Raw genomic sequence first — 26,071 nt, forward strand, 5'->3', positions numbered from 1 at the left:
AATTTACGCTCTAATTACAAAAGGCTATTTTAGTAATTCAGTAGTAATTGTCCCACTTTATTTTTATGTTCTGGTTCATTAACACGGTTATGAAAATAGAAAGGTTCTAAAAGACGATAGGCGCTAGTCGGGTGGCGGGTTAGGCCCTAGCATCTAGACGGCTAGGCGAGTGTCTAAGCGGACTAAGCGGATTTAAGTAAATCTATTATATTTCGTGTAAATAAGTGTCTGTTTATACTTAAAATATATATAATTTTATCATAAATTATAAAATAAAATGACATATATGTTATAAAGTACTAGAACATAATGAAAACATGATGAACAATCATATAATGTGTGTTCATTTAAATATTCAATAAGTCTCTTACAATTTATTGAAAAAAATAAAATGCAAAATGAAAGTTATATGTTTTTTGTCTAAGCGAGTCGCAACCTACGGTGCCTAGGAAGGTCTGGGCGGGCTTTACTAGTGCCTAGATGGTCTAGGCGGGCACCTCAGCAGATCTAGATACCCTTAATTTTCAAACACCTAGGCATTAATCGAGGTAGTGGCCAGCTGCCTAGTGCCTAAACAGGGCTTAAGCGGCGCGATTTTTAGAATAGTGGAAAATGGTGGAGAAAACAATTAAAGAAGCTGATGGCTCTTTTACTCACATTGGACTTAATCCCACTGACTCCTCTCGTCCATTTCAGTTCCCGCTTTTCAATTTTTTTTTATTTTTTCAAAATTACAATGACAATTAAAACTCCTTTTCATTTTTATAGAGTAAAAGACCGTGTATGACGTTTTAACGAGACCACATTTACACATTTAAATAATTTATGCTACATCAACTAATATCATATCTTCATATAAATAAAATCAATCAAAATGTAAAATTATTTAAGAAATATTTTGTTGATTCAATATCGATGTAAATGCAGTTACTTATATCTTCACTTAAATAAAAGCAATTAAACTGTAAAAATATTTATGAATATCACGTTGACTTGATATCGATGTAAATGCTACAATAAGTCACAATTTATAATGTACCCATTCAAGTTCTTACTCAACATGTCTAGAATTTCAACCCACAAGAAAATCTCTTTGTGCCAAAAATGAACCAAGTTTTTCTTTTTTCTCCGTTTTTCACTTGTTTGTTGTTTTCACATAAAAATTGAAAAATTAAAAGGAAAAGAAAAAGGGTTGTATTTGGATGTGATATGCATGTATATCAAAGCCAAGCCAGTGAAACCAGCGAAGCCAAGCCGTTGAGCCGAGTACCGGTTAGGGTTGGTGGAAGACCGGCATTAGCCAGTAATACCTAATGCGCAAATACTAGATATTCTCACCAAACCCCGGATTAATCTTGTCCCTGGATTTGAACTCATCAAACGGCTGATTCATTTCGCAACCCTTCGATGCTTGATGACCGACGAAAACCATATCGAAATGGAGGCGTCCGGTAAACCGGTGAGGTAAATTAAATAGTATAAATAGGGCATACAAGGCATTTGGGAAATTCGTAGTCGTTTAAGCTTCCTCCGCTTACTCTGCATAAGCGGTCTGTTTCGAAAAGCACTGCCTCCTCCTTGTTCCCTCCAACTTCCTCCACTTCCAGATCCGCGCTTCAGAGGTACCATTTTAGCGCTTTTCTCTTTTGGGTTTTCGTTTTCCTTGTCCTAGCTTTTTTTGCGGTTTGAATAAAATGCATGCAGATCTGGTGGTTTGCTGTGTTTTTTTTGGGGGGATTGTATGAGTTTTGCTTTGGAATTATGAAAGATCTGGGGGACTTAAGTTGGTGGTTATTTTTGTTAGCATTTTCTCTTGTATTTTGTGTTCGACAAGTTAAATTGAAGTGTTGGATTTTATTTCAGTAGGAATTTGCAGATCTGATAATCTATAGATTTATGGGATTTTCATTTTTCACTGTGGCTGTAAATTTATGTATTCTGAAGATTCTTGTAAGTAGAACCCTGGTTAATGGTGAATATTTTACTAAACCCCTCTTTATTCTTGAAGATGAGCTTGATGTGGTAGTTGAGCTCACAAAGTTATTCTGGTATCAATCTTTTTGAAGTGCAGATTATGTTGGCTTTATATCTGAATTGATGTGATGCTTTTGTGATATGTGTGTTCTAACTTTGTTCCCTGCGTATAAGCTCTTCTGGGAATATTTACTTTTATTAAAGTTAAAAGTATGGTTGATTTGATGCTGTAGTCGGATTTACGGCAATTGCGAGTTTAGTGATATGCGTGTTTTTAATCTTTATTCTTTTGTCTTGTTAAAGCTATGAGTTCTTTTCGTTGCATAAACTATTGGGTTGACATTGATATGGATTTGTCTTGGTACGCTGTTGTGATGTGTAGAGAATGGAGACTTTCCTATTCACATCTGAATCCGTGAACGAGGGTCACCCCGACAAGCTGTGCGACCAGATCTCTGATGCAGTGCTAGATGCCTGCCTTGCCCAGGACCCTGACAGCAAGGTTGCCTGTGAGACATGCACCAAAACCAACATGGTCATGGTGTTCGGAGAGATCACTACCAAGGCCAATGTTGACTATGAGAAGATCGTCCGTGACACTTGCCGCGCCATTGGATTTGTTTCTGATGATGTGGGCCTTGATGCCGATAACTGCAAGGTCCTGGTTAATATTGAGCAGCAGAGCCCTGATATTGCCCAGGGTGTCCATGGTCACTTTACCAAGCGACCTGAGGAGATTGGTGCTGGTGACCAGGGTCACATGTTTGGTTATGCCACTGATGAAACCCCTGAATTGATGCCCCTTAGCCATGTGCTTTCCACCAAGCTTGGTGCTCGTCTCACCGAGGTTAGGAAGAATGGTACCTGCCCTTGGTTGAGACCCGACGGTAAGACCCAAGTCACCGTGGAGTACTACAACGAAAACGGAGCTATGGTTCCAGTCCGTGTCCACACTGTTCTCATCTCCACCCAGCATGATGAGACTGTCACAAACGATGAGATTGCCGCTGACCTCAAGGAGCATGTCATTAAGCCCGTTGTCCCTGAGAAGTACCTTGACGAGAAGACAATCTTCCACCTTAACCCCTCAGGCCGCTTTGTCATTGGTGGTCCTCATGGTGATGCAGGTCTTACTGGACGCAAGATTATTATTGACACTTATGGTGGATGGGGAGCCCATGGTGGAGGTGCTTTCTCTGGAAAGGACCCAACCAAGGTCGACAGGAGTGGCGCCTACATTGTGAGGCAGGCTGCCAAGAGCATTGTAGCAAATGGGCTTGCTCGCAGGGCCATTGTGCAGGTGTCTTATGCCATCGGTGTGCCGGAGCCCTTGTCAGTTTTCGTTGACACATATGGAACTGGAAAGATCCCTGACAGGGAAATCCTTAAAATTGTGAAGGAGACCTTCGACTTCAGGCCTGGCATGATCACTATCAACCTGGACCTCAAGAGGGGTGGTGGCGGAAGGTTCTTGAAGACAGCTGCCTATGGACACTTTGGAAGGGACGATCCAGATTTCACCTGGGAGGTTGTGAAGCCCCTCAAATGGGAGAAGCCTCAATCTTGAGAGATGGATCAAATACCTCCCTGCTGCTTGAAGCTTTGCATTAATTGGCACTGGCTGAATAATTAGCGTGTTTTTAATTGCTGCTGCCCTTCAACTTAAAAAGCAAATTTCTAATAATTTCATACTTTTTAATGTCGTTTTTTTCTATTATTTTTTTTATTTTTCGATTTCAATTTTGTGTAATATGATATCTTCTTCTTCATCACCAGTGTCTCTATAAAAAGAAAGATAATTTTGTCGAAATTAATGGCACTGGAACTATGAAGCTAGAGTAGTAACTAGTTCTATCAAGCTTGTGATTGCTTGTAGATCATATAATATTAGGAAAATTAATAAAAATGGTTGAAAATTTTGAGTTTTAAAGATAAAGACAATAAAATGTAAAGTGAATAGTACTAGAATTGACTTTTTAATGTAAAAATGTGTTTTTTCGTTAAAATGAACAGTACTGAGAGTTTTTCATTAAAATTTTCTATAATATTTGGTGTTCTTGTAAAGTTATTATTTTGTTCTAATTCCCCAATGTACATGACATTTTATTATGCAATTCTGAACATCGTAATAGAAATCATTTATTATTTTTATCATCATCAAAATATCATATTTGGAAGAAAATCATTTAATTTGGAGATCTTTTAGCTATTCATACATAAAATCAATTGACGGTTCATCATGAGGATGCTACTCATAAAAGAAAATGATAATTGGTTTGACACGTATGAATAACTAAACAATTACCCAATTGAATAATTTTTTGTAAACATTATCTTTAGATAATAATAACAATAAAGAAAATGAATGGTTCTACTTATGATATTCGAATGTTAAAAATTCATTAATTGAAAGAGAAAATCTACTAATAGTGACAATAAAGAGAATGAATGTTTTCGATTATGATGTTCAAACTTTACAAATTCATTAATCGAAAGTGGGGAGCAAGTCGATTCTTCCATGAAGGATACACAAGCATTATCCTTTAGCTGAAGACATACAAATTAAAACGCAATTAGATCACAAGAGAAGGAATGTTCATGATCAGCTAACATTGACATGCCCCAACCTTAATTTTCCCCGAATATCAGGATAGACACGTGTTGGCCGACACCCAAGGGTGACGAAAGCCATTAATTGATACAATAGCTAATAATAAGAAATAAATAAGGGTTATGAATTTAAATACAATGAATTAAATATTTAGGAACGTGTTCAGAACATACAACTAACTAGAGCTCTAAAAGAATTAATATAAAATTGAATAAATAAGAAGATGTGGGTCCTACACCGAGAGGACTCGAATATGCCAATGCGAAAGCGTTGACGTCAGGATCGTATACCTTGATTCTAAATCTTGAAAGGGGGCGCAAAACAAGGGTGAGTGGACCAGGTTTATACACACACACACACACACACATAATACGAAAACAGTTATGAACATATTAACCCCCAGGTTTATATATGATGAAAACTATTAGCATAAATAAGTGATAGGTTTTCTAAAACTCTAGCATGCCATAAAACATCTCTACAGGTATAACGCGGAAAAAAAACATCATATAAATCATCGCGTGTATCATCTCGTAGATCGTCTCGTAAGCACGGTGTACTGCTAGTAAGATCACTGAATTAAATATATACTCACGGCCCTATGCCAGCACCGTGGTCTCTGCGCCCGTAGCCAAAGATTACCAACTCCCGGCCAATGCCTGCTCCGTGTCCCTCAGCCCGTAGCTAGGGATTATTTCTCCCGGCCTATCTGCCAACACCAGATCCTCACCCCAGACGACATAATGTCCACTAGGTACACACAAATAGTTACGCCTCTCATAAATAATCACTTCATAGTATAAAGTCATCCATCGTCTATACTATAAAGAGAGGTTTCTAAAACATGTTCTAGCATCCTATCGTCATCCATCAGATAATCTACCAGTTCATGGTTTTTATAGAAAATACGATATATCAAACTATAACTCAATATTGGCTAATAATTAATTCCTCACCAAAAACACGAGACGAAAAATTAACATATTTAATAAACATGCTTAACATAAAGTCAAATCATAAACTCGTAAGGCATGCTATTCATTTATGAAATTGAACTATAAAATCATGTAATTTTAGAAGGGATCCACTCACAGATACTCCTTAGCAGCAGAATTTTGCGGAAAAAGGATTAAGGAAATCCCCACTAGCAACTTCACCTAAGCACAAAAATGTACAATTTATCAAACTACCCAACTATAGAATTTCAAGAAATGGAAATGGGTCTTGGGTTTGGATCCGGATTAGGGTTTAAGTTTAGATTAAATAAGGTTAGAATATATTGGGTTTTGGGTTTTGGTCCTAAGGTTTTTTTAAAAAAAAAACAATTTAAATGAAAGAAACTAAAAAGGAAATGGGTATTGGGTGGTTTAAGGGAATGGGTTTTTAGAGTTTAGATCTTAAAGCCCAAAGGTTTAGGGTTTTGCTACATGGGCCGAAGGCCCTAGTTCTCCCAAAGGCTGAAGGCCTGTTCTGAAAGGGTTTAGGATTTCAAGGGGTCAATGGGCTCAGCCCAAACCCACACAAACACACGCACTGCACACACGGACAAACTCACATACACCACACACGAACGACCCAACACACACCACACACACGCACGGCCATAAAAAAATGTACATACGGAAAATACCTTAATTTACCATCTAAAGATTTTGCTAAAACTAATAGAATGGCCGTTGTCGCCGTTAATCCTAATGGTGACTGTCGTCTACCGCCGCTTGTCGGCATAGGAAATCACCAGAATCTGCAGAAAAGCCCAGAACGATGTAGAACTCGATTTCAGTCCAAACTTAACTCCAAAATTTATAGGAAACACCCCTAAAGAATTTAGAAACTCACCTGTAACGATTTTAGGTTGATTGGAGGTGGAATCCACCTTGGAATCTACGGATTTTCTTTGAAGGTGCTCACCGGATTTTGGGAAAGCAAACAGAGTGTATGCATAAGTTAGAACACAAAACCTTAACTCAGAACTTCACCATTTCCTCCCTAAACTAAAACAGAATAAAACCCAGAAGAAGAACAACCCCAGGTGGCTTCAATTTCACCAGAGTTCGTCGCTGGAGCTGGGAATGCATGCACATATTATAATAGGGGTTTAAAACTGTCGAATTTAAGCTTGAAACCGACCACAATTCATCACATCTTGTTACCTGGTTTCACAATAGAGCTTGAGGTTCTCGACTTCAATGGATAAGCACCTCACGGTGCTTCGATGATGCATGCCAGACCATGGTTGTATTCCTCGAATTCCATAGGTTCAAAATATAGGAGTTTAAGGTTCGATTTGTTGTAAGATAATGGAAAAATGAAGGCTAAAGCCCTTGGTGCTAAAGAGAGTGTGAGAGTGTTAGAGCGAGGGAGTGTCTGCAGAGAGTAAGGAAGCAGTTGCAGATGCTAGGGGAGAGAGCGAGAGAGACGTCCGAGAGGGAGGGTTTGGCAAGAGAGAAAAGAGAAAAGAGTTAGAGAGCTGGCACTTGGCAGTTTAGGATAAATGAGGAATCTAGATCACTGGCTAGGATTAAATGAGATAAGGGATTAAATTGATAGATTTAAATATGTTTTAGGGATGAAATAGAAATAAAATTAAAATGTGGGGGTGGGTGTAACAAACATCAACCTCAATTAATTTGTAGCAAATGCATTACAATTGAATCTTGGAAGAAATTAGAGTGAATTTGCTACAACTTGAATGAAGGGGGCTTCAAGTTAAAAGAGATGTTGAAAGTACGACTCCACAAATATGAGGAGGATGAGAAAAATGTTAACTTATAGTGGTTTTCTAAAAATTGGCCAAACCATTCAAACCGACGGAACCAAATCAATTTATGTAACTGAAAATTTGTATAGACAACATGGTGGATTATTAGGACCTTCCATTAATAGGACTGAAGTTGGCTTTGCCAACAATTAGAGAAATGGGGCACTCCAAAATGGTAAGTAACGCCATGTGCACTCATTCAATTAAACTTTTGATGGAACTACTTTTGTCAATTGATTTTAATAAAGATAACACCAATGTTGACATTTTAAAGAAAGATAACAACATGCAAAATGAGTGGTAAAAAAAAAACTTTGGTGCTTATTTATAAGAATAAGGGTGACATACTAAATAACATGAATTATAAAGGTATTAAGTTCATGAGTCAAACAATGAAGCTTAGGGAGAGAGTAATTGAGCACAGACTGAGGCATGAAACACGGGTCTCAGACAATCAATTCAGGTTCATGCTAGGGTGCTCGGCCATGGAAGCAACTATCTCTTACGAAATTGATGGAACAATATAGAGATATGAAAAATGATTTGCACATGATTTTTATATATTTAGAAAAAGTGTATAATAGGATCCCAAGAGAAATTATTTGAAGGATTTTAGAGAATAAAGGAATATGAGTATCATATATCCAAGCAATAAAGGATATGTATGATGGAGCAAAGACTGCATAAAGAAATTAGGAATGACAAAACGAAAGCTTTCCCATAACCGTAGGGTTCACCAAGGCTCAACTTTAAATCCTTACCTTTTTGCATTGGTAATTGATGAGTTAACGAGACGTATTTAAAATGATGTTCTATGGTGTATGTTTTCTGCAAACAATTTAGTGTTGATAGATGCAACTCGGTTAGGATATAGTAAATGCGAAGATTAACCATTCAAGTGAAGTGTTGAAATCTAAAGATTTTCGCCTAAGTATGACAAAGATAGAGTATATGGAGTGCAAGCTTAGTGGGAACGAGGGTTCAAATGAGATAGGGGTAGGGATTGAAGATCCGAAAGTACTAAAGAGCGAATGATTTTGCTACCTTGGATCTATATTGCAGAAGAACTGAGAATTTAATGGAGATCTCAACTATAGAATACAATATGAAGTATGAAGTAGAAGAGTGCATTGAGAGTGTTGTGCGGCTGTTATATGCCATTAAAGTTGAAAGGAAATTTTATAGGATGACAATAAGCCCATTTATGTTTTATGGTACGGAATGTTATGCGGTCAAGCATCAATACATGAAACAAATGAATGTAGAGAAGATGAGAATGTTTCTTTGGATGTGTAGGCACACGAGAACAAAAACAAGGATATCCAAAGTAAAATAGAAGTGACCGCAATTGAAGATAAAATAAGGGAAAATCAATTAAGATGGTTTAGACACATGAACCAATGACCTATGACGCTCTGGTTAGAAGATGCGATTATAAAATAGAGGCTTATGACAAAAAGGGTAGAGGAAGACCTAAAAAGACTTGGAAGACTCTAATAAAAAACATGGAATACTTAGAACTAACGAAAGACGTGACACAAAACCGAGCACAATGACGTTCTATGATTCATACAGTTGATATCACTTAGTGGGATAAGGTATTATTATTGTTAATATTATCGATAAACTAATAAATTGTTCATTTATAAATATAATAATAACCTCTTTCAAGTAATAATTTTTCTTAGTCTCACTTTATCTTATACTAACATATGCCTACACACTCTGTATATCTGAACATTTTTTATTTTTGTTTTTAAAATGGGGATGAGAGGGGGACAGAAAGTGGGGAAAGAGGTTTTTGTTTTTTGTTTTTTATTTTTTAATATTAGATATATGCTAAAGTCACATGTAGATGATGTTTAAATAATAAACAAAATTTGATTTTATGAAATTAAATTACTACTTATAATTTTTTTTAGAAGACTAAATAATCTTTTAACCCTCTTTTGATTAACAAATTTTTTATTTATTAATATGTGATTTAGATTCTTAAGCTTTTTCCTAGAAAATATATTCTATGTAAGTTATTTTTTCCAGGCAGAAAGAGGAGTAAATTAACCGTTAAGAAAATAAAAAAAATTAATATTTGAATTTGCAAAAGATATGTTCCAGTTCCGTTGAATGCATAAGACCGAAAATGTAGCATTTGAAGGCGCTCAAGAAACAATGCACGGCCCCAGCTGTGTAATAGAAAGGAGAGATTTTTCAGTGTGATTGGTATACAGGATGATACATCATGTGTTATTATATAAATGAGTGTGATGTATGTGTTAAAAAGTTAATAACTTGAAAAATAAAAATTTTCACTATTTCTATAAATGAATGTGGTGTACCACTCATATTCCGGTCACAATGAAAAATTTATTATCGTTACAAAAAGGTACCAATATGAGAAAGGGAACTTTAACGAAAAGCACCCGGTACTATTCACTTTAACGAAAAACCATATTTTTACACTAAAAAGTCAATCATGGTACTATTCACTTTACCCTTTATTTTGTCCTTATCATTAAAACTCAAAGTTTTCAAGCTCTTTTCATTAGTTTTCCTTATGAGAAATTACAACAAATGAATATTGTCCAAGATCAGCCATCAAGTATATTACAATTAAATCTTGGAAGTACTTACACAACTAATGAAAAGAGAAATGAAACTAAAACTATATAAGAATTTGCAATGATTTTTGTACTACATACAAGTTGAATGAATTTAAAAGACAAACCGACTCCACAAATGAGAGGATAAATTAAGTAGGAGAGAACAATGAGAAAAAACATAACATATATAGGTGAAAAACTAAACTAGCATAATATTCAAACCAACCTAATCGGTTTTGTTCGATTTCAAGCGCATTTTGTTTTACGTGAATAAAATAAAAATCCACATCAACTAACGTAATAACTTGATTTTATTTATTTAAATAGTCTCGCATGCATAACTTGTATACTTTAATAGCAACGTAATGAGAAAATCACAGACGTAATTACGAGATTTCCATATGTGCTTGCGAGGGGATTGAGGAGACTTGAAGAAAGAATCTATTCATTTCGTCTTTATTGCAATGACAATGATGTACTCTGCATTCACAAGCAAGGCCGATATAGCAATTTTTATTTGTGTCACATTTACCAGGGAGAGGTATGATTATTTGTGCTTCGGCTCCAAATTGCCCACCTACCATCAATATTTGCTTGATTATTAACTAGAAATTATCACATATACTAACATGTTTTGTATGAGGAGAAGTTGCAAAGTAGGAAAATTAACCGTTATCTTTAAAAGAGAGTGGAGGTTATCCTTTTATAGAGATAAAGTTGGAGGAACTTCGTTTTGTTAGCTAATGGATATCAATATGTTTAATACGATGTTTCCGCGTCGTGATTGATTTCCAAATTGGAAAAAAACTCTCATTGATTATTAGGATAGCCAATAAGTGGTTGCCACGTGTTGTGGCCCCAATATTTTTTCTTTAGGTTATGATACATTCCGGTTGACTTGGACTTGGTAATTCCGATTCCGATCATATATGGTACTTACAAACAAAATTACTTGTTGGCCTAAACTAAATTTCTTATATAATAATAAAAAACTCTATGAATAACACATTTTCAGACTATAATTATCTATCATATGATATGAGAAATGATATGTATATGTTATGTCAATTAATGAGTTTAGAACTCAAAAGAACAGACAACACAAAAGTATAAATAAATATAATTAGCTCATATATAAAATTGTAACATAAATTAAGTGTTTGAATAATTATTTAGAGTAATTTACGTACGTACCATTTAAGGGGAAGAAGAAGAATTCTTGAATCCATGTCATGTGAGTTGAATTGTTCCGTGCGGATGGAAGCGATCGAACTCCAAGGAAGGAAGGAAGGAAGAAGGAAGGAAGGGGTCAATGGCTCAATGGTCCCATTCACCGTAACCAGTCAAGTCTGGCCAACACCAGCACCAAATTAAAACAAGAAAAATACACTTTGTAAAATTCTAAATACAAAACAAAATATGAAATATCTACTCACCCCTTTAATCCCAAAATAAATAATAAAATATTACAAAGACTTCACCCTCCCTCCCTCTCCTTCCCTCTGTCTGTCGCTGTGTCCTACTTATCCTGCGCACCGTCTTCCCGGTTATCCTGCGCCGCGCTTCCTCCGCCGGATTTGGTGCTCTCAGATCTCTCTCTACACAGAGCCACCCACCACAAGAGACAAGACTAGTCCCTTCCCTTGTAATTAGTTTACAATAAAGAGCAAGCAGCACCGACTTGTCCTTTTCCCCTAATTTTTCCTTCTTTCAGGTACCATCTCTCTCTTTTTCCCATTCACTACTCTAATTCTCAGCTGCTGATACCGATCTATGTTGTTTTACACAAACAAACAAAGTTGGAATTTTGTTTTTGTTTTTGGCGGCGATTTGTTTGATCTCCGTGTTCAGTGGCTGAACTGAATTTGATTACTGGTTACCTAATACGTACTGAAACTTGTATATTCACATTTTATATGGGCTTAAATTTCAATCTCGTTTATTCAATTTAACTCTTAAAGGCGTTTTATTTTATATTTTTAATTTTTAATTTTGTTTTTGCTTTTGTTTTTGTGTGGGTAAAGAATCATGAGCTGCTTTGGCTGTTGCGAAGACGATGATATGCATAAAGCGACCGACCATGGAGGTCAATACATGATGAAAAATCCAGCGGGTATTAATCCAATCCACTCTCTTACATCTGCGGCTTTGTGTTTGTATATTTTACTTCATTTCTTCTTGTATCTGTTTGTTCCGTCGCCAATTTTATCAATTTCCAACCGAGTTGAATTTCAACTCCACAGGAAACGAGGGAAGCCATCATGCCTCAGGAGCTGCACCCAGAGGTGCTCAACCCGTAAGGGTCCAGCCTATCGAAGTTCCTACCATACCATTTGACGAACTAAAGGAGATTACAGAAGGCTTTGGGACCAGTGCTTTGATCGGAGAGGGTTCATATGGAAGAGTATACTATGGGGTTCTTAAAAGTGGGCAGCATGCAGCAATCAAGAAGTTGGATGCCAGTAAACAACCTGATGAGGAATTTCTGGCCCAGGTTTAGACAAGAGAACCCGTTATTTACTTTTGTTATTGCCATGTTATTGAAACAAGTTTAAATTCATTTCTAAATTGACGAATGACGGATACAGGTTTCTATGGTATCAAGGCTGAAACATGACCACTTTGTTCAACTGCTTGGTTACTGTGTTGATGGGGTTTCACGTGTTCTTGCCTACGAGTTTGCATCTAATGGATCCCTTCATGACATTCTACACGGTATGTAAGAGTAAGATAAAAGTGAAGCCTTAAAGATGGGATTGAGTTTATTGTTTCTAATCTAGCTGCGCAATCTTGGTCGATGCATTGTTTGTGCAAGGAAATCAACTATTTTGCTTTTTATTGTCTAATCTTATTTCTCTCAAAAGAAGTTTCTTTCATTGAGTGAGACTAGACTACTTGAGAGCTGTTGTCTTAGCTGTTTCTGGAAACTATAGTATTTGACCAGATAATTTTGCTAATACAGGAAGGAAAGGTGTTAAAGGGGCGCAACCTGGTCCAGTTTTATCGTGGGCACAACGTGTTAAAATTGCGGTGGGTGCTGCAAAAGGCCTTGAATATTTGCACGAAAAGGCTGATCCCCACATTATTCATCGCGACATCAAGTCTAGCAATGTACTCATATTTGATGATGATGTTGCTAAGATTGCAGACTTTGATTTGTCCAATCAAGCTCCAGATAATGCAGCACGTCTTCACTCCACTCGTGTGCTAGGAACTTTTGGCTATCATGCCCCTGAGTAAGCTTTTAATAGGTCCTTCAAAGAATGCTTTAGCAACGATGTAGCGCATTTGCTCTATTCTAAGCTAAAAATCAAACAGCCCCCTTCTTGATTGCTGAGAATCCTTTACATTACCTACCTAAGTGTTAAAGGCTAGGCAATAACCTACCTAATTTACTAATAGTGCTCCCTAAAAGTTTGGTATTAGGGTGCATGCAATGATCCCCAAAATTCATTAATTTTATTTGTGGTTTGCAGATATGCAATGACAGGACAGTTGAATGCCAAGAGTGATGTTTACAGTTTTGGTGTTGTCCTGCTTGAGCTTTTGACTGGACGAAAACCTGTTGATCATACATTACCACGGGGACAGCAGAGTCTAGTAACATGGGTACTATACCTGTGCTCTGTACACATAGCACGTGCCATCTGTTTTTGAAATTGTAGACATAAGAATATGTTCTTGTTCTTATATTGTAATTTTTTTTAAGTCAACCAAACTGATTTTTGAAGTATTTGGGTTGTCTTAGGCTACACCAAAGCTTAGTGAAGACAAAGTTAGGCAGTGTATTGATTCAAGACTTGGAGGAGAGTACCCACCAAAGGCGGTTGCAAAGGTAGTCACTATATCATTCCATGCATATATGCACACAAGCATACACCCACAAATATGCACTTCTGGTAATTCCTTGTTTCTGTTGGCACGAGGGTGGTGTTGCTGAACATGCATCTATTCCGTTTTTCCCCATACATTTGCATGTGGACAGTGATTTTGCTTACCAAAACATCTAAAACTTAATGCTATATTCTGTCTTGAATCTTGATTATAGATGGCTGCAGTTGCTGCCTTGTGCGTGCAATATGAGGCTGATTTCCGCCCAAACATGAGCATTGTTGTTAAAGCCCTCCAACCCCTGTTAAATGCTCGTCATGGACCTGCCGGTGAATCACCAAACTTGTGAATCTCTCAATCTCCCTCTGTCTCTCCCTTTGCCTCTGAAGGTGTGGCATGTGTGCATGTATAAGTAATTCAGCATGCAATTATTGTAACAAAAGGGGATAGAGTTCTGAGGGTGGTCTGGTGGTATATTGTTTGCACAATGTTCTATATGCTTCGTTTTCTTCTTCTTTTTTTCCTCTTTTTGAAAGAGATGTACTATATTGCTTCATTATTTGCGGTGTATTTGATTTGTTCATAATGCAAGGTGGTATTTCATGTTTTTAAGAGCATCTCCAAAATATGCGATAGAATAACCAAAACTTTATTTTAAAGTGTCTGCGGTGGTGGGTCGGATAGTTTGAGAGTCATGTTTGACTCATCCTCTGATCACTTGAAGATGACGCATGTTGCTAGCTTTGAGAGCGTGCTACAATACCATCTTCTACAAATATATTGTTGAGGCTTCGGTCTCTTCTTTACCTGTCAAGACTTCGGTCTCCTCTTTGGTGCTTGGGGTGCTGGAAGCGAAGCATGCAGAAAGATTGAAGAAGTTGCTAGGTTTCCTTGTATTTTGCGTTTTCTGTTATGGGCTCCAATTTCTGTTTTGGGCCACTTGTACATGTCTTTTGTAATGATGGCTTCCCTGCCTTCCTTAGGTCTTTTCTTGGTTGTGTGAGGGGTGACGTTTTGTTAGCATCAGATGCGGCGTCAAGGTTTCTTGTATCCCCTTACACTACTTGGTGTTTTTTGCTTTAACTTGGTTGATTGCCTCCTTGTAGGCTTTCTTTGTATCCTATTGGCATCTTTGCCCTGATATTGAAGTATCAGTTCTCCAAACCAAAAAAAAAAAACCATTCAACAGATTCTATAAAAGAGTTTATGTTATAGCAAAATGAACTATCACCTTTTAAATTTAAAGAGCAATGTTTCATCAACTAATATTAAAAAAATTAATAAAATTTAGGGTGGAAGTTTGAGGCAGAAGAAAAGGAAGAGAGAACATTGACTTGAAAAATATGTGGGTTGAGTTTGAATTATTAATAATACATTGTTCAAAGATTGTTAAAATTGAGAGTGCTATTGGACATGAAAATTTATATTGAGTAGCTAAAGTAATATTTTAACATTGTTTACCTTTTAATTTAATGTTAATTTTTATGCTAATATTATAAAATAGGTGATAGAAATTTATAGAGAGTTTTACATTTGATAATCTCCTTAACATTTATATACAAAGAATGTTTCTATGTAGATATGTACGTCATAATTACACGTGTGCTCAGTTAGGTGAGGCCATTTAGTGAGGCCATTTGGTCAATGGCAATAATTCAAAGCTTGATTTATTAGTCAAATTGATTAGTATGAATGAGTATTAGCATTGAAAAAAATAAGTCTTAAAAAATATATTAAAAAAAGGAAAATAAACGTGTTGTTCTTTTTTTTTTGTTTACTTGTTGCCATGTTTGTGTGAAACCAATGGCTAAGGCCAAGAGTTGGTAGGTGAATTGCACATCAAAATCTAGTCACTTGTGCACAACTACATTTCCACTGTAATTTTTGACAATTGAATTCTGATGATCGTGGCCTTATCAACCATCAGAATTCAATTGTAGTTCAAGTTCAAGTTTGTCTTTGACAAAAATCGAATATAATCCCTCTCATATACAAGTAAAGAGGAATATTACTAGACCATAGTACTAAGTGATGATTTAGTATGATTTTGACCAAAGAAAAAAAAAAAAAATCAAATGCTTCAAAATCAAACCCAAACCGTTGGTTTTGGTTTTGAGCTTTTGTAAACTGCCCCAAATAAATTTATACCGACCATTTTACATCTTTGTTTTTATATTATATTATTTTTATATTTTTAATACTCTTAGGTGTTGTTTGTTAGAAAGATTAGTTTGGATATGACCACTCACTATATTAAAGACATTTTGAAGGAAGAAATAAATAATAACTTCTCTATTTTGTCTAAGTTGTAGGGTTGTTTACGAAAAAAAATTGTCCTTTTAATCCAAATATTTTGTGGGGATTTGTAGGGATTATTTTTTTAATAAACTTCAACTTGAGTTTTTTTATTTTTACTTAGAGAGGACATGGGGTGAGGTTTTAAAAGAACAACAAAATGTGGTTTGTGCCAAATTACATTATTACTCATGATTTTATTTTTTGATAAAAAATTAAATTGTCTTTTCACCTCTTTTTAGTTGATAAAAAAGATTTTATGAATATGTAGTTTAAATTAAATGTAAAAACCTATTTCAGTAATTGAACTTTTATAATAATAACTTGAAAAAAATAAATATGTCAAGTTTTGTCTAAGTTAATATCATCACTACAATCCGAAAAGAAAATATAAGCGGTAAAAGACAAAAGTATCCCTCCTCGACTCGCATACCATAATACCGTTAGGCCTGCTTGCATAAAGCAGGGGTAAATTAGGAAAATAAATAAAGAAAATTAATTTGAGGTTTAATAAAAAAGATAAAAAAGCGTTGTATGTGAATAATAGTATGAGTGATTTTTTAGAATAAAAATATCATTTTTTGTTAAAATAAACAGAGTAAACTGTCGATTTGCCCCCTGAACTATCACCCAACTTTCGATTTCCCCCCTGAACTTTTTAATTGGAAAATTAAGGACTTAAACTAATTTTTTTGGCCGATTTCCCCCCTACCGTTAGTTTTTCATAAATTTCATCCAAATTAACGTTAACTCTTATCATGTGCAAACCACGTAACTCTCATTTGTGGACAAAAGCGTCATTTCACTAGACCTTCAGACAGAAAAGCTATAGAATCACACATATTTGCATAGGTTTATATTTTAGAAATCTAAGGTTTTCAATTATTTTAAAGAATGAAGTGACCGAACTACCCACACATGTTGTGCATATGCTTCCATTTAACAGAAATTTGGATGGAATGAATGAAAAATTAACAGCAGGGGGCAAATCGGCCAAAAAAATTAGTTTAAGTCCTTAATTTTCCAATTAAAAAGTTCAGGGGGCAAATCGAAAGTTGGGTGATAGTTCAGGGGGCAAATCGACAGTTTACTCAAATAAACAGGACCGAAAGTGTTTCATTAAAACTTCTAAATGAATAACCCGTGCCCCGAAGGTGGTGGGAGAAAATTTTCATTGTCACAGGAACATTGGTGGTACACCACGTGTTTTTACATAAATGATGAAAAATTATATATTTTTTAAAATTATTAACATTTTAACACACGTATTTCACATCATTAGTGTAATAAGACGTGTATGAGTGACATTAAAAATTCTGTCGGGGGAGGCGAGGGATATTATTTGAGTAAGCGAGTGAAAAAGAATCAAAATAAAAGCAAAAGAAAAGAAAAGAATAAAGAAAGACGGAGGAACGGCTGGAGTCCAAACACTCCAACCCAGAAGTCTATCAACCAACAAAATTGACAAGGCAGGCTCCAGACAGATCAATCTGCAATTCCTAGAAAAGAATCACCCATACAACAAGAAGGAGAAGAAGAAGAAGTAGGAGTAGCGAATCAATCAGTCGGATTTCGATTCTAATTTGGTGTGTTGATGTTTTGAAGAACCGACCGTCTTCGTTCGTCAGTAATCGTTAGATCTCGAGCTTTTAGAGGGCGACAATGCGTGGGGATGTGAACGGAAGCACCACGGCGGCGGGGGCGCCCTCCATGGGTATGGCGGAGGCGCAGTACGTGAACGCCAAAACGTCGGTGTGGTGGGACATAGAGAACTGCCAGGTCCCTAAAGGCTGCGATGCCCACGCCATCGCCCAGAACATCAGTTCCGCCCTCGTGAACATGAATTATTGTGGGCCCGTCTCCATCTCCGCCTACGGCGACACCCACGGCATCCCTACTTCTGTTCAGCACTCCCTCTCCAGCACCGGCATCGGCCTTAACCACGTCCCCGCCGGTACTTTCTTGTTTAATTTTCTAAATAATTAAATTGAAGAACTCGCCTACAAGATGGTGGCTAACCGTTTCTGGTTGTTGTTTTGCTTGGCCTGCTGCTGTTTTTTAATTCTTCCGATACGATAATATCAAAATTTTCTTTTCCTTTCTTTTCTTGGGTTTATTTTTTGAATTTTTTATTTATTTGATGAGTGAAATTGTGTGTGAAGTGTAATTTGATGGTGGTATTAGTATAGTGACCTATTGGTTTGCTTTGTCAATGACCCATTTTTACCTCCCACGTTAATTTTCTGCCATTAATCTTCTTCAATCCATTCAAGCCGACGGCCGATATTTGATAGAGGTGTGTGAAAAGTAAAAATGGGCGAGTGGATAGCACTACCCATTCATAAATTGCTTCAGTTTAGCAATTAATTGTTTTGTTTATACCTTAAGTGCTCGAATTTATGTCACAACTATGTTTTTCATAGCAAATTGATCATTTCTCTTCTCGTATTCATTCTTGTTAATATGTTGTGATTATTGAACGTTTTGTTCTTATAATTGGTATTTTTCTATGGTATTTATCTTCAAAATATTTATTTTAGTTAAATTGTCATCAGCGTTATCATCTTCGTTGACCGCTCATTGTCTGAAACAGGTGTCAAAGATGCAAGCGATAAGAAGATTCTAGTCGATATGTTGTTCTGGGCAGTAGATAACTCTGCACCAGCAAACTACCTGCTTATTTCTGGAGACAGGGATTTCTCCAATGCTCTACACCAGTTGCGCATGAGAAGATACAACATTCTTCTGGCACAACCACAAAAAGCTTCTGCACCCCTCATCGCTGCAGCAAAGAGTGTATGGCTTTGGACAAGCCTCTCAGCTGGAGGGCCCCCACTTTCAAGCGGGGAATCATCTCAGCTTGCAAATGGTAACAATTCTTATAACCCTGAAATGTCGCAGCATTCGATGCCTGAAACATTCCATATAAATCCACCTCCAGTTTATTATGAACATCCTTTGGGAAATCAAAAGCCCTCTACCAACGGAAGGGTTGGTGATACTAAAAACAAGGGGAAATTCAATCGGAAAAACCCAAATCAACCCAACATATCAAAAGCCTCAAGTATGCCAGTTAGGAACCAAGATGACAAGAATACTGATTACTCTTACCAGTCAGAACATGCACAGGCAAAGCAGTTTAAGAAAGCTCCACACGAATTCTTTGGTTCTGGTGACACTCCAGTCTCCACTAGTAGGTCCACTCCCAATTTCTTCCATGGAAATTCTGATCCTTCAGGCAGTGATGGCAATAGTTTCCTAGGTCAACCAAACCAGTATCCTCCTCCTCCTCAGCGGCCGAACAACTTCCACATGCAACCGAATTTTGGACCAGATAGTATGCTCCCTCCTAATTCCCATAGTTATGGTTTACGACCTATTCCTCCCAGACCTGGTGGCCCTAGATTTTCTTCATCCCCACCTACAAATGTGCCTGATATGAGTAAGCTAAATATCTCTGAGTATAACAATTATGCTCAAAATCCACAAAGGTTCCCTCATCGAAATGGGGAAGAGTTTAGTAGGCCAAGGTCTAGCGATTCACTGAATTCAGCTAACTTAAATGTGCCTCATAAAGGCCATAATATGCAGAATGGCCAGGCGTTTCATCATGATTCTATGAACAACAGGTATCCTCGTGGTTCCGAGTATCGGCCTCCTCAAACCTCCCCTGCTGTTGGAAACAACATACCTAGCAATGGTACTTGGGGAGCTCAAGGCTGCACACCACCATCTGAATATGTTCAAGGCCTTATTGGTGTTATTTTACTAGCTTTGAACACCCTGAAAGTTGAAAAAATTATGCCGACTGAAGCAAACATTACCGATTGCATTCGTTATGGTGATCTGAAACACCGCAATACCGATGTAAGGAAGGCCTTGGATTACGCAATAGAGCAACATATGGTGGTCAAGCAGAGCCTGGGTGCAGTTCAGTTGTATGTTGGTAAGAAAGAGAAATTATGGAAGTGTGTGAACCCTATAGGGGGTAATCTTAATCAGTACTCTAAAGCAACATGGGAACGAATACAGAACTTTCTGAGTTCCTCAGATGGACGATCGGCAATAATGGCCTCTCAATGCAGGTAAACGTTTATGGTAGATTATTCAGCTACTTTTGTTTCCTTGAGTGTTGAGTTTTGACAATGAGCTTTGATCATCTTTTTTCCTCTACAGATATGAAGCAGCTATTATTTTGAGGAAAGCATGCTCTGAAGAGCTTGCTTTGGGCAATGTACTTCAGATCTTGAATATGATAGTCAGCATGAAGAAATGGATCATTCATCATCAATCTGGATGGCAACCGATTACTTTTACCCTTGAAGAGACTAAAGCTGAAACGGCTGCTGAAATTGGTACTTGATGTAGTCAACAACACTCTAAATGCAGAGGAGTGGCTTTAAGATGGCTACATCTGCAAAATATTATCAGTTTATCGGACTTTGATCAACTGGGTTTACTTTTGAAACAAAATACAGTTACTAGAAAACTAAGGGGGATGGAGACCTTTACATGTGATCCAAATAGGATTAGATGTCCTCCCCCCCTCCCCCCACCCCCTCCACCTCACCAACTCCTTTTTTTTATTTCTTTTTCTTTTCCTCCGTCTTCCATTTCTTTTTCTTATGTCCTCTCTGGCTCTGTGGTGCTTGAGTAGCTTCTAAGGAATAGGTAAAAATGCTGCTAGCGCAAGACCTATTATGCTATCAAAGTTCTTGCAAGCTCCCTTTTTTAGAAGTTGATTGTACCTGCATTATGAGGCTTTTTGTCCATTACAAATCAATGGATCGTTCTTCCCCAAGTGACGAAATACGTCAGGAACAGCATCTGGAAGGGGTAGTGGTAATATCATGTTTCAGCATATGTTTGCATATGCAAGATTATATAGCTGTGGACAAGTTTCAGCATGTTTTACACGGATCAGGGATTACATGATTATGTTGTTCTGGACATTATTATTCAACTGTCCGTGCGGATGAGCTCCATTGAAGACTATTTCATTATCAGGTATGTAAGACCAGTGAATGTGGTTCTATGTTGGTTCAATGTAAGGCTTGGTATTTTACTTGGTTGATGCGAAGAACGTTGGCAGAGGAAAAGATCGAAGCAACTTCAGACATTGGAACGGCAATTGAAAGTATGCACAGAAGGATGCCAAGGTCAGCCATACCGTACCTGCAATTGCATGCACGTAGGAGGGATGTGATTTCTGGAACCTGGTATGGCTATAATAGTATATGCTTGGATGTTGCAGAGAACACAAAATTTAGATCAAGCTTTTCGTATCCTATGCGACACTGTTTGTTTTCAGTATATCTGGGAGAATATGGTTGTATAATAACACTAGTTTTTTATTCATCCTTTATATTTGTTGTCTACTACTGGAGCTTTCATTCGTTGGGGTTCAGACTCAACCGTTCAATTTGGATTGCTCCTGGAACTCAACTGAGAAACGATGCTGTGTTAAATGTTTTCTGAGCTCCCCATACTCAACCGTTCAATTTGGATTGCTCCTGGAACTCAACTGAGAAATGATGCTGTGTTAAATGTTTTCTAAGCTCCCCATGACCGTTTATGTTCATACCCGCATAATCGTTTACCCGTTGGGTAGTTATATAAACGGTTATACTCATAACCATAACCGTTTATAAACGGTTATCCATATCCATAACCGTGTACTCATTTAATCATAACCATTTACCCATTTAATCATTATCATAACCATTTACCTATTTTTGAACCCGTTTATCCTATTTTTTTTTTACCCATTTGCCTCTTTTTTCACCTGTCTACATGTTTTTTTTAACAATTTGAAAATTACAAAAGAAAAATCTGTCATAATTTTCGTTTTTTGACAATTAGGCATCGTTATAGGAACATTTTATCATGCATTTTTATATTTTAATTATATAAGTCCTCATACAATTCCAATAATTGAAATAATAGTTTACGAGATCATATTCACAAAGTGATATATCATCATATCAACTATCAAGATGGCAAGTGGCATTTGTTCTATTGATAGCACATACAGACATGGTGACCAGATCAATTGGATGATTATGTGTATTTTAATTGATTAATTATATTGTGTAATTTGTATTAATATATATATTTGCACTTTGTAGGAAAGAGTTCATGGCCGAAGCCTACACCATGAACCTGTACTTAGAATTTTAGCATACCCAAAATCCCTGCAATAATTAAAATCCCTGCAGTGGAGCTGGGAAGGAGAGGGTCCGGACTAGAGGAGAGAGAGAGAGAGAGGAGAGAGAGAGCCTACTTCTAAAACCCCTCAAAATCCCTGCGATAATTTTTTTTAAAATTTTTACATATATTAAATTAAATAGGTAAAGAGATACCTATATAACCATGGACAATACTCATAACCGATGGATAGCCGTTATAATCATGGGTAATACTTATAACTGATGGATAGCCATTATAACCACGGGAAATACCCAGAACCGCCTATTTAAATTTCATGGATAAACGGTTATACCCATAACCGTTTGTTCGTCTAAACGGTTACCCATAACCGTAAATGTAAACTTTAAATGGACGGGTAACCGCGGTTACCCAACCCATGGGTATTTTGCCCATCTTAACAGAGATTGGTATGTGAAGTGAGAAGCTTGTGTATGTACTGACAGTGTTATGATGGGAATGTTGCTCTACTAAGGGCTGGTTTGGTATTGTTGTGCTTTGAAACAAAAATGTTTCTGCTATGCTGTGAGAATAAGCTCATTTTTGCTGCTTCACGTTATCAACTTTTTTTCACCCAAAACTGTGAAAATAAGTTGTTTTTAAGTGTTTACCAAACATCTTTTTGAGTTCAATTTTTTTTTATACCCATGTTTTTATAAAAGCATCTCAATACTAAACCAGTACTAAGCTGATCACAATTGTTTTTTCTTTAATATCGCGCTAAAGCTAGGGCGTCACCCGTAAGTGGCGCGCTGTGTGGCCCGAGCACAGTGATAAGTGAGCAAGGGTCGCTGTATCTTCATCGGCACCCGGATGCAGTGTTAAATGAGCAAGGGGGCCATAGAAACTTCTTTTCGAACGACTCCACTCAAAGTTGTTTGGGAGCATATGCTCCTATCAACTTTACCCGGGACACACAAAAGAAGTACTTTGATCCTATTAGACGGGGGAGGGTGAAGAAGCTAGGACAGAAGGGTAGAGTTCAAGAGAGCAAAATGCGTTTAGGAACGTGGAATATAGGAACCTTAACGGGAAAATCTATGGAAGTAGTGGAAGTTATGGTGAGGAGAAGGATAAATATTATGTGCCTCCAAGAAACTAAGTGGGTTGGTAGTAAGGCAAATGATCTAGAAAACTCAGGGTTTAAACTTTGGTATTCGGGCACAAATAGAACGAGAAACGGTGTTGACATCATCGTGGACAAGACATTGGTACAAGATGTTGTAGATGTCAAGAGGGTAGGAGATAGAATCATGGCAATCAAGATTGTAATAGGACAAAAACTTATCAATGTGATTAGTGCGTACGCACCTCAAGTAGGGTTGGATACGAGTTCGAAGGAGAAATTTTAGGAAGATCTTGGAGACTTGGTGCAAGGAATTGCTCAGACGGAGAAGTTATTTATAGGAGGAGATTTAAATGGACACGTGGGCAGGGAGACAGGCAACTATGGAGGTTTTCATGGTGGCCATGGTTTTGGGGAGAGAAACGAGGATGGGGAAGCTATCTTGGATTTTGCAATGGCATATGATCTCTTCTTAGCCAACACCTTCTTTAAGAAGAGAGAAGAACATGTGATCACCTACAAGAGTGGGTCGTCAAAAACACAAATAGATTTTCTTCTAATGAGGAAAGGGGATCGTATAACTTGTAAGGATTGCAAAGTTATACCAGGAGAGAGCGTGGCTAATCAACATCGCTTGTTGGTGATGGATGTACATATCAAAAGAGTAAGACAAAAGAACAAGACTTGGAAGTGCCCAAGGATTAGATGGTGGAATCTAAAAGAAGAAAAACAAGTCATTTTCAAAGAGAAGGTAATCACCCAATGTGTGTGGGATAGAGAGGGGGAAGCTAGCCAAATGTGGGATTCCATGGCTAGTTGTATCCGAAAAGTAGCAAAAGAGGTATTAGGAGAGTCCAAGGGCTTTGCCCCACACCAAAAGGAATCTTGGTGGTGGAATGAGGAGGTACAAACAAAGGTGAAGGCTAAGAAGGAATGTTGTAAAGCCTTATACAAGGAGAGGACCGATGAAAATGGTGAAAGGTATAGAAAAGCGAAGCAAGAGGCGAAGAAAGCTGTCAAAGAAGCTAAGTTAGCGGCTTACGACGATATGTATAAACGACTAGATACCAAAGAAGGAGAGTTGGATATCTATAAACTATCTAGAGCAAGGGAAAAGAAGACAAGGGACCTAAACCAAGTGAGGTGCATCAAGGATGAGGATGGAAAGGTTCTTGCTACAGAGAACGCGGTTAAAGACAGATGGAGAGGTTATTTTCATAATCTTTTCAATGAAGGACATGAAATGAGTGCTTCTTTAGGGGAGTTGAGTAACTCAGAAGAGTGTAGAAACTACTCTTTTTATCGTCGAATCCGGAAGGAAGAAGTGGTTGTAGCTTTGAAGAAGATGAAGCATAAAAAAGCAATAGGCCCAGACAATATACCAATCGAAGTGTGGAAACTTTTGGGAGAGACAGGTATAACATGGCTCACTGACCTTTTCAATAGGATTTTGAAAACGAAGAAGATGCCAAATGAGTGGCGAACGAGCACTTTGGTGCCTATCTACAAGAATAAAGGCGACGTACAAAATTGCATGAACTATAGGGGTATTAAGCTAATGAGTCATACAATGAAGCTCTGGGAGAGAGTCATTGAGCATAGATTGAGGCAAGAGACATGAGTTTCGGACAACCAATTCGGGTTCATGCCAGGGCGCTCAACCATGGAGGCAATCTATCTCTTACGAAGATTGATGGAAAGATATAGAGATGGTGATCGGATCATATTTATATATATTTTTACTTCGAATTCACTCGTCTTTTTTTAGTTAGTTCCTTATATTTTTGAGCTATTTACGTTATTTTTGTGTTTATAGGATTTGTTATGCAAAGAAAATAAAAATAGAATAAGTGAAATTTTATTCGTGAAAAGCAAATTTAAATTACAATATTGCTAACCCATTGTGACGCTAAATGATAAACCAATATTTAAACTTTATATTTCATCATTTTATATTTCTTTTCTTGTCTAATTTATTTGGAAGCTTTAAGTATTTATGATACTTTTGATATATTGTGTTTGTAGGAGTAACATGATCCAAAGAACTTATTTTTCTGCTATGTGGGGCTGCTAGAAACTAAATGAAAATAAAAGGAGAGCATCGGGAGGAGAATATAGAGGAAAGCAAGCTGCCTTTGCAGCTGGAGGAAAGCAGAAAACGTGAAAGGGATCCAAGAGAGAGAGCTGCTTTGCAGCTGGACGCGGAGAAGGAATCCAAGGAGTCAAAAGCAGAGAACAAGAGGAAAGAAAAGAATAAAAAAAAACTAAAGCTTTGCAGCTGGAAAGAAAGATGGAATAAAAAAATAAAGATAGAGAGCAGGACAGGAACAGAAGCAGCTGAGCTGCGTGGAGATAGAGACACGGGGGGGCGAAAAAAAAAAATGGAGGGCTGCCTTTGGGCAGCGTGAGCAAGGCGAGAGGACCGAAAAGAGGAAAAAGAAACGAGAGGGCACGGATTGGAAGGAGGTGAGAGCCTTGCAGCGCATGTCAGAAGGCAGGGAGCTGCTTGGGCAGCGTGAAGAGGGGAGGTCACAAGCTGCCTTTGGCAGCGTGACTGGCAGAGCACAGAGGGCAGAAGCACAGAAACGCAGCAGATCTTATTCTTTCGGTTTAATTTTTCCAAACTTCTCTTTTATTTCTGTTTTTAATAATGTGTAATTAAATTTATGTTGGCTAGAGGTTAATTCAAAACCATGAATATATTTGTAATATGAATTGATTACCTT

At 37.3% G+C, this 26,071-nt stretch overlaps 3 protein-coding genes and 1 long non-coding RNA gene across 5 annotated transcripts; 3 read left to right on the plus strand and 1 right to left on the minus strand.

Moving 5' to 3' along the window:
- The first annotated feature begins 1,357 nt into the window (after positions 1-1,357).
- On the plus strand, positions 1,358-3,784 carry LOC114827086 (S-adenosylmethionine synthase 1). Its single transcript, XM_029108706.2, has 2 exons — positions 1,358-1,622; positions 2,357-3,784. Exon 2 carries the CDS (start codon positions 2,360-2,362, stop codon positions 3,539-3,541), a length of 1,182 nt encoding a protein of 393 aa, XP_028964539.1. The 5' UTR covers positions 1,358-1,622; positions 2,357-2,359; the 3' UTR covers positions 3,542-3,784.
- Positions 3,785-4,708: 924 nt separating this feature from the next.
- Positions 4,709-7,037, minus strand: LOC114827085 (uncharacterized). Its single transcript, XR_011571519.1, has 5 exons — positions 6,739-7,037; positions 6,425-6,651; positions 6,216-6,329; positions 5,678-5,742; positions 4,709-5,335 (listed from the first exon to the last, which is right to left on the minus strand). It is a non-coding gene; the product is annotated as an uncharacterized lncRNA (long non-coding RNA).
- Positions 7,038-11,178: 4,141 nt separating this feature from the next.
- On the plus strand, positions 11,179-14,389 carry LOC103405957 (pto-interacting protein 1). Of its 2 annotated transcripts, none has more exons than XM_029108705.2 (8): positions 11,179-11,660; positions 11,971-12,059; positions 12,190-12,440; positions 12,535-12,661; positions 12,909-13,182; positions 13,423-13,555; positions 13,695-13,781; positions 13,995-14,389. In XM_029108705.2, exons 2-8 carry the CDS (start codon positions 11,975-11,977, stop codon positions 14,124-14,126), a joined length of 1,089 nt encoding a protein of 362 aa, XP_028964538.1. In that variant the 5' UTR covers positions 11,179-11,660; positions 11,971-11,974; the 3' UTR covers positions 14,127-14,389. The 2 variants fall into 2 exon arrangements, with proteins under 2 accessions (XP_028964538.1, XP_070661378.1); XM_070805277.1 differs by lacking the exon at positions 11,179-11,660 and adding an exon at positions 11,683-11,833.
- A 3,004-nt stretch (positions 14,390-17,393) lies between these two features.
- On the plus strand, positions 17,394-21,450 carry LOC114827084 (uncharacterized). The gene is made up of 3 exons (XM_029108704.2): positions 17,394-18,026; positions 18,666-20,157; positions 20,249-21,450. Exons 1-3 carry the CDS (start codon positions 17,735-17,737, stop codon positions 20,433-20,435), a joined length of 1,971 nt encoding a protein of 656 aa, XP_028964537.2. The 5' UTR covers positions 17,394-17,734; the 3' UTR covers positions 20,436-21,450.
- The last annotated feature ends 4,621 nt before the right edge of the window (positions 21,451-26,071 follow it).

Source organism: Malus domestica, chromosome 09 (genome assembly GCF_042453785.1).
Source record: "Malus domestica chromosome 09, GDT2T_hap1".
Classification (NCBI taxonomy): Eukaryota; Viridiplantae; Streptophyta; class Magnoliopsida; order Rosales; family Rosaceae; genus Malus; species Malus domestica.